We start from the raw sequence: 16,345 nt of genomic DNA on the forward strand, positions 1-16,345 counted from the left end.
ATTATTATGCACATTTTGGTTTTTATTAAACCATGAAAGGAAGGCTATATGGGCCAAGTGGGAGGCTATAAGAATAATTATAGCCAAAAATATATTAGCTTAGAAAGTTGCAACTCATATGAAAAATAATGAAAATGTAAAATTCTACAGGGAAGTTACCGTTTTTTTCTGGAGAGATGTGACTCTTACGAAGTGAAAAAACGCTTTGATGAAAACACTTATTGCTAGCATGTATAAATAAATTATGATTCTCTCTCCACTCAAACAAGAAAGGGACATCGTATAAAATATAAAATATGTTAGGGAAAATGGGTTAATGGAGAGAAATCAGATTTTTTTTCATTTCTTTGGTTTTCCGCAACAAATATGTGGAAGGATATTGTTATAAATGAAGGTATGTGTTGATGTCTTTTATTGTGAAAAATTATGAATATTAAAGATTTCCTTGTTTTTGAATTTCCCCATTAAAGAGGAGAATACGGCTCTATATATATGTATAATCATAAAAACTATCGGCGGACGTGAAATGAAATGACGATCAGCGAGTGACGGGTAGAGGTGTCAAAATGGGTCACTTGTTTTTTATAAAAAAAATAGTTAAATGGATTTACTTTGATAGGTGAGTCTTAAGTGGGTCTTAAATGGGTCTTAAATGGGTTTAGTTTTAAGTGGGTCTTAAGAGAGAGACTCTCTCTTCTTTTTTAACTTTACAAAAATCGAAATTATAATTATTTTTTATTTTAATTTTTTTCCTGTTCTTTTCTTTTCTTTCTTCCTTTTTTTTTCTTTCTTCTTCCTTCGGTCACCGACACGGCAATGGCCGGCGACCGGCCAAGCGAGCCTTGAGCTCGTCGGCATCGAGCTAGCTCGAGCTCGCCGACGCCCGGCGAGGCTCAAACCTCGCCGATTTGGCGAGACTCAAACTCGCCGGCATCGGGTGAGACTCGAGCCTCTCCGGATCCGTCGAGGTGCAAGCTCAAGCTCTCCTAACGCCGGCGAGCCTCGAGAGCCTCAGCTCACCGGCGTCGGGCGAGCCTCGAGCTCGCCGGCGACGGGCAAGCTCAAGGCTCGCCTCGTGGCCAGCCAAAGAAGAAGAATAACCAAAAAGAAAAAATAAAAAATTATATTTTTAAAAATAAAAATAATTAAAAATTAACTTTTTAAAAATTAAAAATAATTAAAATTCGATTTTTTAAATAATTTTTTAAAAATTATAAAAAATTTCCATTAAATTTATGTTATAATCTTTAAAAAAAACATAAGAATAATTTTTCCTAAATTTGGTTAAATATGAAAATATTTTATTAATAATAGAATTGCGTTTGGTACCGTGTTCATTGGTCGGGTCGGGTCGGGTATGGGAGGCTCGAAAAAATTACATTAGGTCCGCCCGGTGCCACCACGCTTGAATACCGGGGGGGCGTCGCGAGGCTCGCCCGGCTCCCGCCCGATCCCGGTGAGGCTCGGCCTCGCCCGGCCCGGAGGCGCCCGGCCACCGGCGAGCTCGCCGGGTAAATGCCCGGTTAATTGGGCACCGGTGGCGGATGGTGGGCCGGCGGTGGTGGACGGCGATCGCGAGATGGCCGAAGAGAAGAAGAAAATTTATTGATTTTGATTCTCAAATGACCCTTGATTCTCATTTCACCCACCTGTTTGACACCTCTAGTGACGGGGATTCCCGAGCTGTTTGGGCCGAGAAAGTGGGCCAACTGCCAAAAGGTGGCATCACCGTAATTTCTCCCCAACATGAAGGGCATTAAAGTGCCCGTGAGGGAGTTGGCTTGTTTTCCGACGAGGGAAGTGATCGCACACTTCCACGTTTAACTTGGTCTTTTGTCGTTTCTTGCATGCATGGTCCCACGGCATCTTCCTTTCATTACTTTACGTGGCCGTTCCTTCTTTTTCGTCTTTTGATTTATTTATTTTCTTAACGCATCTCAGAATGCAAAGATGGTGACCCAGAATTTAATCAACTTCAGTGCAGGAGTGTAAAGTGCAGAATTTTAAAGATAGCCAAAGGATAACACGTTTGTTTGTGTGCGCGGGGCTCTCCAGTAATCGAATAATGGTATTTACTATTTATAATGGTTGTACTATAACTATCTCTAAACAATTCTCTTATGGCAATAGTTATGTTCCTTCATCTATGAAAATCTTGTGCCCACACTCTCACGATGTCATGATCTCGTCTCCAAGCGGTTGCTCCTTTAAGATTGCATTCTAATGCTCCACGACTTCCATTGCTTCATTCTCCAATGACTTCAGATATATAACTACATCTTGACGTCGTTTATGCATCCAAATTCTTCTTGATGTCTCAATCGGTAATTTGTTATTTTTGTTAATTGATACCCTTGTCAACTACCACTAATCATTCATTGTCATATATCGATAACTGATTTGTAATGATCACCATTGTGCACTGATGTCAATAACAATTCCTATGATTTCCGACAATAGCTGCCGTGTTTAATTAACGACATGCATTCCGGACACATACCTATTCATATCAACGACCTGCCCAAATTTCAGTGCAAAAAGAATAGTTGGTCTTAGGTAAATTTAATTCGTATGTTGCATTCTTTATAATGTGCTCCAATAACATGCTATATTCCGATGAAAAAAAGGCGAAATAAAACTTCAATGGCATCTTATGTTGAGTTTTCCGTTACGAGAAATCAAGTGATTTCAAAATATATGAATTGTTTCATGCTTGTTTCATGAAATACAATAAAGTCTTGAGTTTGAATCATCCCTCTCACTTTCCTTTATACGTCTAAACAAAAAAAGACAATGCACGTTACAAATGAGTTGCATGTGTCCTCCCCTCCGCTTATCCTTAGTCGATAAGAAATGTCGGTTAGAGTGTCGTGCGCATCTTAAATAAAGTTATAGATCTATTGGTATGTGCAAAAGTGCCAAAAAAAGAGTAGGAATTAAAGGGTAAATTGTAAGTGAAAATCTATATGATTGACATGACTAGATAACCCAAGGTTTTAGTGATTGGTGTTTAACTTTTCGACGCATTATAGACGCATTATGGCGAATTTATAGACAATCTAGTACTGTTTTCATCTTTAATTGCTACTATCAAAGTGAATACTTAGTTTTTTTCTTTTTTTAAATAATATAGGGATACTAGTGTGTAAACTCGGCTATCTAAAGGCTTATGGAATATACCTTGCAATCCTTACGAACTGATTTAAGTTCAGTTTTTTTGGTTAGTGTAAGTAGCTCCAGCTCAAAGCAATTTGTATACAGCTTGCAATTTACGATGTTCCAATTATCTACGCTAGTTTGAGATACGATTTGTTCATATGTAATTGCTTCATTCAGTTCTTGATTAGCTAACTCTCAATGTGCCTTTATGCTAAGATTGTTACTTCTGCTGGACTCTGTTCCATATGTTGCCTTTGAACTTCCCCACGACAGAATCTTTAGTGGTTGTCAAGCGCCGCACTCATGTGACGTGTGTTTTTTACTCATCCAATAATAATTTGACACATATTTCCTGAGTTGGAATAAAAAAATAAAAAAATAAAAAATTTGTTTTCTTCTTCCTTGTCCATCCACTTTGCTCTCTACCTAATATTTTCTCCTCTAGATCTGGCTGTCGGCACCATGTTCATGCATCTTTTTGGGCTGAATCTTCCGATCTGGCCGTCCATGGCCGTCACGCCTAGCGGCAAGGTTGTAAAGCTCGTCACCGTGGACGAGACAACTATTCGATCTCAAGCGCAGACCAGACTGATAGAGAGGGTGGCTTGGCTTGGACGTTCGGCATTGGTTGACTGGGACATGGCGGCGGAAGCCTCACTGGTGGCGATGGCGGGGAGGCACAGAGATCGAGCTCAAGTGGCTGCGATTGAAGGAGGAGGAAGAGAGAGGAGGATGGAGATTTTCAAATTATTTTTACGTCAATACATATGTGTCAATTTATAATTGACTCAGAGTGCATTGATGCATGCCACGTCAACTCCTCACATGCTGTTCACAAACTAGAGGTGATCAATTTCCGGTCTCATCCAATCCCACCTAAGAATCAGGAGCCGGACTAGGAGGACCGGTTCCTAGTTTTTAGAATTGAGAACTAATCGGTGACTTCTCAATTTTTTTTTTTTTTTTTTTTTGGTGTTCAAACATGTTAAATGCATTAAATTCTACAGTAATCAGGCCTCATATTGAAGCAAGAAAAACTACAAATTATGAGTTGTCTGTAGAGCTATGGATTGACGCTTTTGAGTTTAGTTGCGGTATTACTTGCTGATTTGGGTTGGTGCGTGATATTTAATCATATTTGACAATTTGAAGTACATGTAAAATCGAGTTTTGCACTTAATAATGCCGATGGTTCATAAGTCGGCAGCTGCAGGGCTTTGCAAATCAGCAAAGTTAACCTTCTTGGTGGTCGATGTTCTCGTTTTCCTTGAGAAAGTAGCTTTTTTACCATTCTGAAGGTTTGCACACTCCAGAATAGAGAAAAATGTAAAGGGTTTGCCTAAAATTTAAGCTATTTTTTAAAGAAGTAAAAAAAATAGAAAAATATAATCGTTTTGGTTTTCATCCTTAAATGAATTGAAAATCACTGATTTCAATTTTATAGAACCAGGGACAGGATCAGTGACCCTTGAAATTGCCCAGAACTAGTCCGATCGATCCAATCCGATTAAGGCGGTTCCCATTGCACACCCCTATCGCAAATCACCGAATATTTTCCAACTCCAAAAACATGCACCAGATTAAAGTATGACCAGATGCATCGTTCTCACTTAATGCATAGTTCATGAAGACGAAATAATTTAGTAATTTCATTTTATGCTGCAAGCCCAATCAGTGGGCTCCTTCCAAACCCTATTCGGAGACCAGAAGTGGATTTAATCCCTTGAATTTTAATTGCAAATAGAGAAAACTACAAACTTCGTCACAAGAATCCTCAGCATGTGACCCACGTTCGACAGGTTCCCCGACCAGAAACTAAGACCGAAGCGACCCGTACCTGTGACAAATTCTCGATAAAAAAAAATAAAAAAAAAAAAACTTTCGGTGCTTTGCAGTCAAAAAAAGGAAACGAATATTTTCTTCTTGTTTTCTTTTTTCCCCCCCTTGGCTTGTAGGAAATTTCAATTTATTTAATCGGTTGTCATGTTAGAATTTCGTCTTTAATGAACTCCAGACTTTGTTTTCGGGGACAATAGTGCGGCAGCAACATGCGTGGTTATGACAATCTTCATTTGATGTTCGACTAGTACAATTTTTCCACTTTTAGAATGTCCCATAAAAAGGCATAATACTCTTACTCGAGAGATAAAAATGACCCATGTTAATTTTATTTTTTTTCCATTGGAACAATGCTGGCGAAGCTTTTTCGAAATGTTTGAAAAAAAATGAAATTAATGATTCCAAGCTAGAAACCAAATGATTTTTATCAAATATAGAGGTATAAAAAAGGGGTTAACAGGATCTATAAACACAAAAGCAGATACCGCATCCGGTGTTTGGCATTCTTTTTCTGGGCCATCCAGTTTTCCAGATTACTACCATAAAAAAATGAAGAAATAAGTCAATCTGTCTCATGCCTAACTATCTTCTTTAAATCAAAGTAGGTCTGACGTATATGTATAGACCACCAGATTTGACATCCAAGAGCATTGAAGTGAATAAAGTGATAAACAAGGCGTGTGTTTCATGCATCCCGCCGCATAGAAGGATCTCTATTTGTTTCGTAAATAATGAATTATTTAAAAAATATTTTTCTAAAAAATAGCTCTGTGTCGTTCTTAATCCGCTTAGGTGCTTACGTTCCAAATTGATCCCACGTTTCCCATCACATTGACCAATTGAGATAAGCATTGCATTTGCCCAACGGTTAATGGATGGTTGAAACTTGAAACCTTTGAATAAGTATTAAGTACTACCTTCATATTCGGGAGTTAACTCTATTGATTTTACTAACATAGATAAATAAATTCTCAACCATATTTTTCGTTTTTTGTTTTTAAAAATATATAACAACAATGTCTTCTTTAATGGTTGTATGTAAGATTGACACATAAAACCTTAATTTGCAAGGGATTGATCATTCTCCTTTCTGTTAAAAAAAAGATCATTCTCCTTTCTGTTAAAAAAAAAAAAAAAAAAAAAGAGCATTCTCCTTGCAATGAATAATTGTACTTCCCTCTCTTTTTACCCCCTATTAGTATTTATTACATTGATTCTCTTCCTCTCCACTTTGTGCATTATTTCTTTATTCTAATGGTAACTACTTTTTATTAAAGAAATTTCCTACCTTAATATTAACACAATATTTTATATTAGTATACGAATACATCTACTATTGAAAAATATATAAGTTACGTGTACTTGAGACATGGCAAATCTCAAACAACGTACACTACAATAGGTCAAAACATCACGTTAATTATTTTTTAGATAGCTTACTCAAAATGATTAATATTTAGAATCTTATAAGATATAAGGGTAAACACTAGTTCAAGGTGCACCTTAGAATCAAATTGAATTGGTACCGTGCAGTTCAATTCCAGGGTTAAGGTAGTACAGTGCGATTTCAAAGTAAGGTGCCAAATCGATCGGCGGAATGACTCTTTTCAAATCTTAGACCTACCTTAGACTAAACCCATTTTAATCTATTTGTTGTTTGTTTTCTTTTCAAAAGGTTAAAATTTAGAACAAACTTTCATGGATTAATGGAGAATGAAGTTCTATAATTCATATTTTATGTTACATATTTTGAACTTTTTTATTTTTTACTTTATTTTATGTTTTATATTTTATAGTTATTGCTTTTGGCAAGTAAATATTTCTACCATTGCTTTAGCTTTCATTTTGCTTCACTAAGGAATGAATTGGATAAGTCGTTTTTACTTTAAATTTCTATTTGTTTATTACTGGTATTTTACTTCTCGCATTTTGGTGCTAAGTATTGCATTTCTTAATATCAGTGTGTTGATGAATATATACTTTGAAAAAGTAATTTTGGGCTTTCAATGAATACAAAATCTTGAATCCAGAAAAGAAAAAAAGAAGAAGAAGAAGCAGCAAATAACCTGAATCGGAAGAGACTTATAGGGTCAAATTATAATTTATTGAGTTTATAAAGTTGATTTCAAATTTCAAAATATGGGAATCAATCGTGTGTACCGATAGATTCCAAGTTTTAGGATTGGACCGGCCTAACTCTAGAACTGCCCTCCCTTAAAAAGTATTAATGCGAAGTGTGTTTTTTTTTTCATATGTGCGTCATTTTCAATTATTAATTTGTACAATAATAGTATGGATATCCTCGCCTTGTTCTAAACTAGTAATTAATTATGCCTTTGCCCTTCTCTGTCTCTCTTCACAGGATCTGTAGAATTTTGTCATCATTCTTCCACTTTTCAACAATCCACGTCACAAAGTTTCCAAGGTGGGTGAATCCAATCCATGCAACTTTTGGTCCCGATACAGCACAGGACGCGCCCCATCCCAACGTTAAAAGCCACCTCCCGTCCCCCCACTTTCGCAACTTGCCGCCAGCACCAGCTACTGCGGAAAAGCTTTCTGCTTCAGCTGGTGGACCTCCTCTTCCGCTTCCATGGCTTCCCGCTTCCTAACCTCAGTCCTCGCGCTCTCCGCGATGTTGTTCCTCTCGGCAACACTCGCTACCGCCGCCGCTGCCGCTGCCGCCGCCTCCTCCTCCTCCTCCTCTTCTTCCACCTCCCCCCCAGCCCACCATCTCTCTTCCATCAAATCCTTCTGCTCACGCACGCCCTATCCGGACTCTTGCTTCGACTCGCTGAAACTCTCCATCTCCATCAACATTAGCCCCACCATCCTCACCTACCTCCTCCACACCCTCGGAGCCGCCATCTCCGAAGCCGGGAAGCTCTCCAGCCTCCTCCAAACCGCGGGCCGCAGGAACATCGTGGAGAGACAGAGAGGCACGATTCAAGACTGCAGGGAGCTGCACCAGATCACGGTGTCCTCCTTGAAGAAATCGGTCTCGCGGGTCCGGGACAGCAACCCCCGGAAACTGTCCGACGCGAGGGCCTACCTTGCCGCAGCCCTCACGAACAAGGACACTTGCCTGGAAGGCCTGGACTCTGCATCCGGGTCGCTGAAGCCACTGCTCGTGAGTTCGCTCATCAGCACTTACAAGCACGTGAGCAACTCCCTGTCCACGCTCGCGAAACCGTCCACCCCGAAAGGCGGAAACGGCCGCCGCCGGTTGATGGGCTTCCCCACATGGCTTTCGCGCAAGGACCGCCGGATCTTGCAGAGCTCCGGCGACGAGTATGACCCGAGCAAGGTCATCACGGTGTCCGCCGACGGGTCGGGGAACTTCACCACCATATCCGATGCCATCAATTTTGCTCCTAACAACAGCTATGACAGGACAATCATATACGTGACGGAAGGGTTTTATCAAGAGAACGTGGAAATCCCGAGCTACAAGACCAACATTGTGTTGCTGGGCGATGGAGCCGGTCTCACCATCATCTCTGGGAACAGAAGCGTGGCTGATGGTTGGACCACGTTCAGATCTGCAACTGTTGGTAAACGCCTCATCAAATTCTATCTAAGTGAACTCATTGTGTCGGTCCATTAAATGGCAACTGAGATCTTTTGTTGATTACGTTGACCATATATGCAATGAATATTTTGAAGTCCTGGCCTAGATTCCTGATACCCATTTCTGGGTTGCTCTGTTCTTGCTCCTTTTTTGCTTGTATAAATCTGGTCTGAAGCTTGATTATGTAGCAAATTTGCCGCTGAAATTTTGCTTTTCCTCATGCATTTTCCATTTTGTTCTGGTTCAATTTGGTTTTGCAGCTGTTTCAGCTGACGGGTTCCTTGCCAGGGACATAACCTTTGAGAATTCCGCTGGGCCAGCAAAGCACCAAGCAGTCGCTCTCCGAATCAGTGCCGATTTTGCCGCGCTATTCCGATGCTCCATCGGTGCCTACCAGGACACTTTATATGTCCACTCCTTCAGGCAATTCTACAGAGAGTGCGACATCTCGGGGACCATTGACTACATCTTTGGTAATGCAGCCGTCGTCTTCCAAGGCTGCAACATCATCTCCAGACAACCTCTGCCTGGCCAGTTCACAGTCATTACAGCGCAATCCCGGGACACCCCAGACGAGGACACGGGAATCTCGATCCAGAACTGCACCATACTGCCCTCGGACGACCTGTCGGGGCGGTTAGGAGCTACCTTGGTAGGCCATGGAGGAACTACTCAAGAACTGTGGTCCTCGAGTCCTACATCGATGGGTTCATCAACCCAAGAGGATGGACCGAGTGGTCGGGCGCCCAAGGGCTGGACACCCTGTACTACGGGGAGTACGAGAACTATGGACCTGGCTCAGGCACGGAGGGCAGAGTCACCTGGCACGGGTATCACGTCATGGACTACTACGACGCCTCCAACTTCACCGTGTCCGAGTTCATCACTGGTGATGAGTGGTTGGATTCCACTGCATTCCCTTATGACAACGGCATTTGAAGCTTCGTTTTGGTTAACTTCTAAATTGCATTGTACCTTAGCTTATCGAATTGCCATCTGAAGTTGACCGCTCAGTAAAAGCCATGAATGACAGGACAGAGAGAAACTTTCTCCTAAGTGTACATGAGGAAGTTAAAATGTGATTGCCATTAGAATCTTCCATTGGACAATCTTTGTGGCAAGGGCATCAGTACTGTCCCATCCCCCACTGACGAAAAATGTCGATGTAGACCGGGAGGGAGAGACTCTCCTTCCGGGCTGTAGGAAAGCGACTAATTTGACCAACGTGTTCGGTGGATTCGTCAAAAATATCCTGCAAAATCTTGAAAAAATAAGTATGGCCGTCGCCATATTTCTTGCACTATAATCTAATGATGACACCTAGATGCTGCAAGATGAAATTTACTTAATACATCACCAAGATAAGTATCAGCTCAACAGGAAGACGAACTCGATCAAATTTAATGCCGCTCGACCCCTCTTCACATATTTTGCCATTCGGAACTGACCGCTCAAACTATCAAGGCAGAAAAGGATGAATACCGACACCTCCAGTTACGGCATTTGACAGGAATCTGTGCAGGGCGTCAAGTTCGTGACTCGATATGCACCAGCCAAGACGTATCTCCGTCTCGATCAGCGATTCTACTTCAACACCGTAGGAAGACCGATTCGAAGGGTCAATACCAAAGGAGCCAAAGAGCCGAGCAAAATTTCAACTGGTTTTTAGCCCGTTTCAGTTGTCGTTTTGAGGGGACTGGTGTGGTGGGGGGCAGCACACTAGCCGACCATGTGAGAGTCACGAACTCGGCCACCTTCATGCGTTTGTCTGGAAAAACGCGTCCGGGCTTTTGTCGTTTGGAGATGCGTCCGATGGAAACTCTCCCCAAGTCGCAGAAAACAACGTCGGGCGGGGACAGTGGAGCGCAAGTTGAGCGCTGTTGAGCTTGTGATAAACCTGCAACGTTTGACCGCTGATTTCAGAAGTATCCTCGCGGGCACGGCCGTCGCCTTTTCTCGTTTGTCTCGACCGATTGACTAAGGAGATAATTGAATAGGCTCCTTTGTTTCGTGAAAATTGGAATGTTGCTGAGATTGTTTACTCATTTCCATGAAAATATTTCATTATCTTGAATGTGGTTGGACTTTGCAAATTTGTTTGGATCGTTTCGCAATTCTATTACCCAAAAATTTGTGCTTTTTGTTAGAAAAAGAAGACTTACAACAACCTTAGGATCCCCGACTCAAAACCTTGGAGGTGGGACTTGGGACCTCAGTCGTCGGCCCAGAGACCTCAACCATCTATAACCAAGAACAAAAAGGCCGATTCAGGGACCCTGGTCTTAGGACCCCAAAGGCTAGATCCAAGACCCCGACGCAATGCAAAAAGCCTAATGGCTGGTCGAGATCCTCGACCACACATATGCGGGGGACAATAATAGCCGAACTCGAAACCTCGGCCCAAACCCAGGACTGAAGATCCCAGCCCTTCGACCAGTACACCGGGCACAGGACACAAGACCTTAAGCTAGGATTGGGGAACAGGGTTTCGGGGTTAGGTGTTGGGAGCTCGGTCTCAACCCCGAGCACGGGGCTTGGGTGTCCGGGCTCCAATTTGGGCGGTGGCTTGGCTGGGCCATAATCCGAGTCTTATGGTTCGAATTTGGGGAGATGCACATGCATTTAGTTCCGCATTTATATAGTAGCGTGCTGTAGTACATTCATATTGCTTAGATCTGGTCTAAATTGAAGAGACCAAGCCAATCGTTTGGATATATTCATCTTTACATTCATTTATAGAACAATAAAGTATTAATAATTTAAATTTTTTTAGTGTATTCAAACATGTCTTGATTGAAAACAACGTTTGGTTACCCGTAATTATAGAGAAAATTGTCCAAAAAGTCTTAAACCTATTGCACTTTTGTCAATTCAATCGTAAACTTTTTAATTTTGTTAATTTAGTCCTAAATATTTTCATTCCTTACCAATTTAGTCCATCCGGCCAATTTGGGCCGGAAAATGCTAACGTGGACATTGGCAATGCTACGTAAGATTGGCAGCGTTAACATGGACAATTTTTAATAATATTTTAATATTTAAAGTATTTTTTATGTTTTTTTTTCCTTCTTCTTTTTCTTTTCTTTCTTTTCTTTTTGGCTTTTTTCTTTGCCTTTCCAAAGGTCGGCCACTGGTCACAGCGACGACCGGCCATCGACCACGGCTCTGTCGGGCCGGCCTCACGCCGCCCGCACAAGCAAGGCTCGGCCAAGTGAGGAGGAGCCCCGGCAAGGGGAGCCCTCGCCCAAGCGCGGCCTAGGCAAGGGTATCCTGGGCGAGGTCAACCGTCCCCCAAGCCAAGGCAGCCTCGCCAAGTGTCGGCCGAGCGACGGTGAGGCCGCCCTGGCCTAGGCGAGGGCCGGCCTCGCAGATTTGGTGAGGGGAGCCCTCACCAGGGCTTGCCCTCACCCAGGTGAGCGTCGGCTTCGCCTAGACTAGATCTAGAGAGGCTAGCCCTCGCCCCTAGCCGACCGACACCTACCCGAGCATGCTGGTTTCAAGAGAAATTTTATGTTAGGGGAAAAGGTTTTCCAAAAAAATATTATTTAGAAAAAAAAAACGTATTTCCCTTTTAAGCTTAGAAAATTCATTTTCCTAAACTTAAGCATGCATGTTTTTTTTTTACCGTAACTGGTTTCCATTGACCGATCATTTTATCCAGGCTAATCATCGAAAAAGGATTTTGTCAAAGAGCGCTTAGCTAAAATCAATTGCTGAGAAAAAGAGGGAAACGGAAATGTTTCTGTGTTGTGCCATGTGCGGTCAATTGCACGGTTTCCGGTGGTCAGCGCAGGGCTCCGTGTTTGTGTTGTCTTACGTTTGACCGAGAGAATTAGAGGAGGGAGGAGAGAATTCGCGGGAAAAACAGTTGACAGCAACGAACTTCCCTGTCCAGCTATTCCGGTCACACCACTCATTAAACGAACTTTTGAATCCTCTCAAGAACACCCTAAAAGCCCTCCTGTCCAGAGACCTCATCGTGTGGCATGTCTCAAAACCAGACATGACCACTCGATCAGCCTAAATTAAGGACGACGGGCAAGTGACTTAATCTGAAGTTCCACGGGCGGCATTAAACCTGCGCGCGCCTTGCCTTGCTTTCTCTCTGCCTTAGCTTTCCTCTAAGGCGGGGAGACATAGAGAACCCGACAGAGAAAAATCCATCGTGAAAAACGAAGGAATAAAGAAAAAGAAAGATGGCATTCCAAGATTTCGATCTCTTGTCAGAGCGGCGACAGGCTGAGAGGAAGCAAAAGATGAGGAAACGGGTTGCCATCGCCGTGGTCTCGTCCCTCGCCATCGCCGGGGTCGTAGCCGGCGTCATCATTGCTGTGGTGCAGAGGTCGGGCGGCAGCAGCAGCGCCGCCAACGCGACCCAGGCTGAACCGACCAGTCAGATTTCCCACTCCCAGAAGATGATAAAGATGATTTGCTCCTCCACGGATTACCGGGACACTTGCAAGAGCACCTTCGACAAGGCGGTGAAGTCTGAGAAGAACCTCACCCAACCCAAGGACCTCCTCAAGGTGGCGATCGGGGCCACCTTTGACGAGGTCAAGGAGGCCTTCGACAAGACGAAGAAGTTCAAATTCAATAGCCCGCAAGAGAAGGCCGCGTTTGAGGATTGCAAGCAGCTGCTGGAGGACGCTGTGGAAGAGCTGCACTCCTCCGTGAGCAACCTGGGCGACAGTATTGGAAAGTTCTCCTCCAAGACCCCAGATTTGAACAACTGGTTGAGCGCTGCGATTTCCTACCAGCACTCGTGTGTCGACGGGTTCCCTGATGGGAAACTTAAGACCGAAATGCAGAAAACGTTGAAGATTGCCAAGCAACTCACCAGCAACTCCCTTGCCATCATCTCGGAGGTGTCGTCGTTTCTTACCACGTTCCAAATTCCAGGAGCTACCCGACACCTGCTCGAGAAGGAGGCATCGGGCCTGCCAGCTGTGGGTGAGGACGGGCTTCCTAGCTGGATGAATCAAGAGGAGAGGAGGATTTTGAAGGGAAAGCGCGGCGTAAAATTGACTCCGAACGTTGTCGTGGCAAAAGATGGCAGCGGGAAATTCAAGACTATCTCTGAGGCATTGGCGGCGATGCCAGAGAAATACACCGGAAGGTAACTAATAATTTTAAACGAGCTAATTCCCATTTCAATGGTGTCAGAATCTAGCTTCCTTTTCTAATATTAACGTCCTTTTGTTGGACCTCATTCTCTTCGACCGTCGGAGTCTCTCCCTGCTAGGTAATGCCTTCAGGACACTGACTGATTCGGTTCAATACATAAATGCAGGTACGTCATCTACATCAAAGCAGGAATTTATGACGAGTACATTACCGTGACCAAGAAGATGGTTAACGTGACCATGTATGGAGATGGGTCGCAGAAGACGATCGTTACCGGGAACAAAAATTTTGTAGATGGAGTTAGGACTTTCCAGACCGCGAGTTTCGGTATGCATTTATAATCGTGCCACTAGTCTTAAATTACCAATCTCTACAGCCTCGTCAATGTCATAGGCGACAACGTAGTTAGCTTATCAATCCTCATGATAGAATCAGGAAAATTTTGGAATCTGAAGGATTTCGTCATACTCTTAAGCGTGGCGTGGATAAAAGTTGACTCTTCTATGTTCAATGTCGTGACAGCTGCTCTAGGAGACGGCTTTATGGCCCAGGCCATGGGGTTCAGGAACACAGCGGGCCCAGAGAAGCACCAGGCCGTGGCCATCCGAGTCCAGTCGGACCGCGCAATCTTCCTCAACTGTAGGTTCGAGGGGTACCAGGACACCCTGTACGTACAGACCCACCGACAGTTCTACCGCAGCTGCGTGATTGCTGGCACGGTCGACTTCATCTTCGGCGATGCCACGGCCATCTTACAGAACTGCCTGATCGTCGTTCGCAAGCCCCTAGACAATCAGCAGAACATTGTCACAGCGCAAGGGAGGGTCGACGGGCACGAAACCACGGGGATTGTCCTCCAGAACTGCCGCATCACAGCCGATAAGAAGCTCATCCCCGTCAAGTCCAAGTTCCAGACCTACCTGGGCCGGCCCTGGAAGGAGTTCTCGAGGACCATCATCATGGAGTCGTCAATCGAGGACTTCATTGATCCGGCAGGCTTTATGCCATGGGAGGGTGATTTCGCGCTCAAGACCCTGTACTATGCGGAGTTTAACAACAAGGGGCCCGGTGCGAACATCAACGCCCGAGTGAAGTGGCCCGGTTACAAGAAGATCAATAAGCAGGAAGCAGCCAAGTTCACCGTTGGGACTTTTCTGGATGGGGATTGGATCAAGGGAGCTGGTGTCCCTGTTCACTTCGGCCTGTATAACTAAGTCTCTCTGAGGATCAGACCGATGCGTGGGGATTGTGCAGGGAAAGCCATTGCTGAAATCGATTTTGTGTAGAGGGAAAAAAAAAAAACTCGCATACTTCATTGGTAGACTCTACAATGTGAAAATCCTGGTCTCTTATATTATCTTCTGTCGTTGATCGATCGCGCCAGGAACTCGTCTAAGCAATTTGTTAGAGCAATGATCATGCCATTTTTGGAGAAAAATTGGGAGAAATTCGCACAGGCATATGATCTGTCATCTGGTTTCAAATCATCTATAGTTCATAATTTCGAGCACGATTTTTGAACAACTTAGCAGGTAATATTACGGCGATTGATCAGAATAAGCGCTAACATCAGCAGGATATCATCAGGTTAATCTTCTCATGAATGTACCAAATATACTTCTTACTCGTTATAAACTAATTGGTTTCGAGCAAATTATAGATACAATAATATAATGGATCAAATCAAAAGCCTCGAGATCGCCAGGAAGTTACTGCACAACTTGAAAAACCGCTTGTTCCTCTGGCTTAACGAAGAGTCGTAGATCGCCATCTCCTTCAAACCGTCCTTGCATGTGCCGGAGTCCGTCATAGCAGCAGACACGAGCGAGTTCACTGTGTCAAAATCCCTCTCCTTCATGGCCCGTGCTGACTCCTTGAGACTCGCGACGGCATCGCTGTACTCCTCGTTGCAGTCGCTCAAGCATCTCAACGTGGACTGATCAGCACCGGAAGAGCCATTGGCCCTCAGTGCGTCGACGATGACTGAGATGGTTCGCTCACCATGGGCAATGCTCTGGTCCAGCGCAATGGTGGCAAGCCCCGCAAGATCGACCGTCACATCGGTGCGAGGGTCAGATCGGAGCGAAGATACGCAAATGTCGAAGTACAAAGTGTGGCTACAGGCTGCCGACACCAGGTCTCCTCTATTTGGACTGCTGTCGTCGACTGCGGAGACTGCTGAGGAAGCCCGGAGTACAAAGTCGACGATCGTGATTGTGGTTACGATGAACGTGAATGCTTTCTTTGAGGAAGGAATATGCGAAGCCATCTCTCTCTGTAGCTAGGGTTTTCAGTTTGCCTCCTTTTCTGTATATAAGTGGAATATGCGAGATGGAGATATGATTAGTGCACACGAGGGGTGTCGTCCACCTCCTGTGTTGCTTGACGTGGAATCCATCTTCTTCTTCTTTTCCAGTTTGCTGTTCATTCTCTTTCTTTCTTTTCCCACCATGCGTGTGGTAGAAGAGAAGTTCCCAAAAGCTTCCCTGCGCTTGCCTTCAAAGATAGCTTCCAGGTGGCATTGTGCATGTGCAGATAGCATTATCTGCAAACCTACATGCGAAAGCACTGAAGGCGTCCTTCTCCATCTGCATGTCTGAATAACATCCAAAAGAATTGTACGAATTGATGATGAGAATCGTCTTCCAATGT

The 16,345-nt window shown here is 43.8% G+C and overlaps 3 protein-coding genes across 3 annotated transcripts; 2 read left to right on the forward strand and 1 right to left on the reverse strand.

Annotated features, from left to right (window-relative positions):
• Window positions 1-7,532: 7,532 nt before the first annotated feature.
• Window positions 7,533-9,668, forward strand: LOC104436375 (probable pectinesterase/pectinesterase inhibitor 12). Its single transcript, XM_010049124.3, is given in 3 exon segments — window positions 7,533-8,552; window positions 8,830-9,195; window positions 9,198-9,668. Coding segments are annotated over 3 exon segments (1,638 nt in total). The 5' UTR covers window positions 7,533-7,591; the 3' UTR covers window positions 9,509-9,668.
• A 3,097-nt stretch (window positions 9,669-12,765) lies between these two features.
• On the forward strand, window positions 12,766-14,907 carry LOC104436376 (putative pectinesterase/pectinesterase inhibitor 45). Its single transcript, XM_010049125.2, has 3 exons — window positions 12,766-13,685; window positions 13,860-14,020; window positions 14,216-14,907. Exons 1-3 carry the CDS (start codon window positions 12,766-12,768, stop codon window positions 14,905-14,907), a joined length of 1,773 nt encoding a protein of 590 aa, XP_010047427.2.
• A 390-nt stretch (window positions 14,908-15,297) lies between these two features.
• On the reverse strand, window positions 15,298-16,315 carry LOC104436377 (putative invertase inhibitor). Its single transcript, XM_010049126.3, has one exon. The coding sequence runs from the start codon at window positions 15,960-15,962 to the stop codon at window positions 15,372-15,374; it is 591 nt and encodes a 196-aa protein (XP_010047428.2). The 5' UTR covers window positions 15,963-16,315; the 3' UTR covers window positions 15,298-15,371.
• Between the last annotated feature and the right edge of the window lie 30 nt (window positions 16,316-16,345).

The sequence above is a fragment of the Eucalyptus grandis genome, chromosome 3 (genome assembly GCF_016545825.1).
Source record: "Eucalyptus grandis isolate ANBG69807.140 chromosome 3, ASM1654582v1, whole genome shotgun sequence".
Classification (NCBI taxonomy): domain Eukaryota; kingdom Viridiplantae; phylum Streptophyta; class Magnoliopsida; order Myrtales; family Myrtaceae; genus Eucalyptus; species Eucalyptus grandis.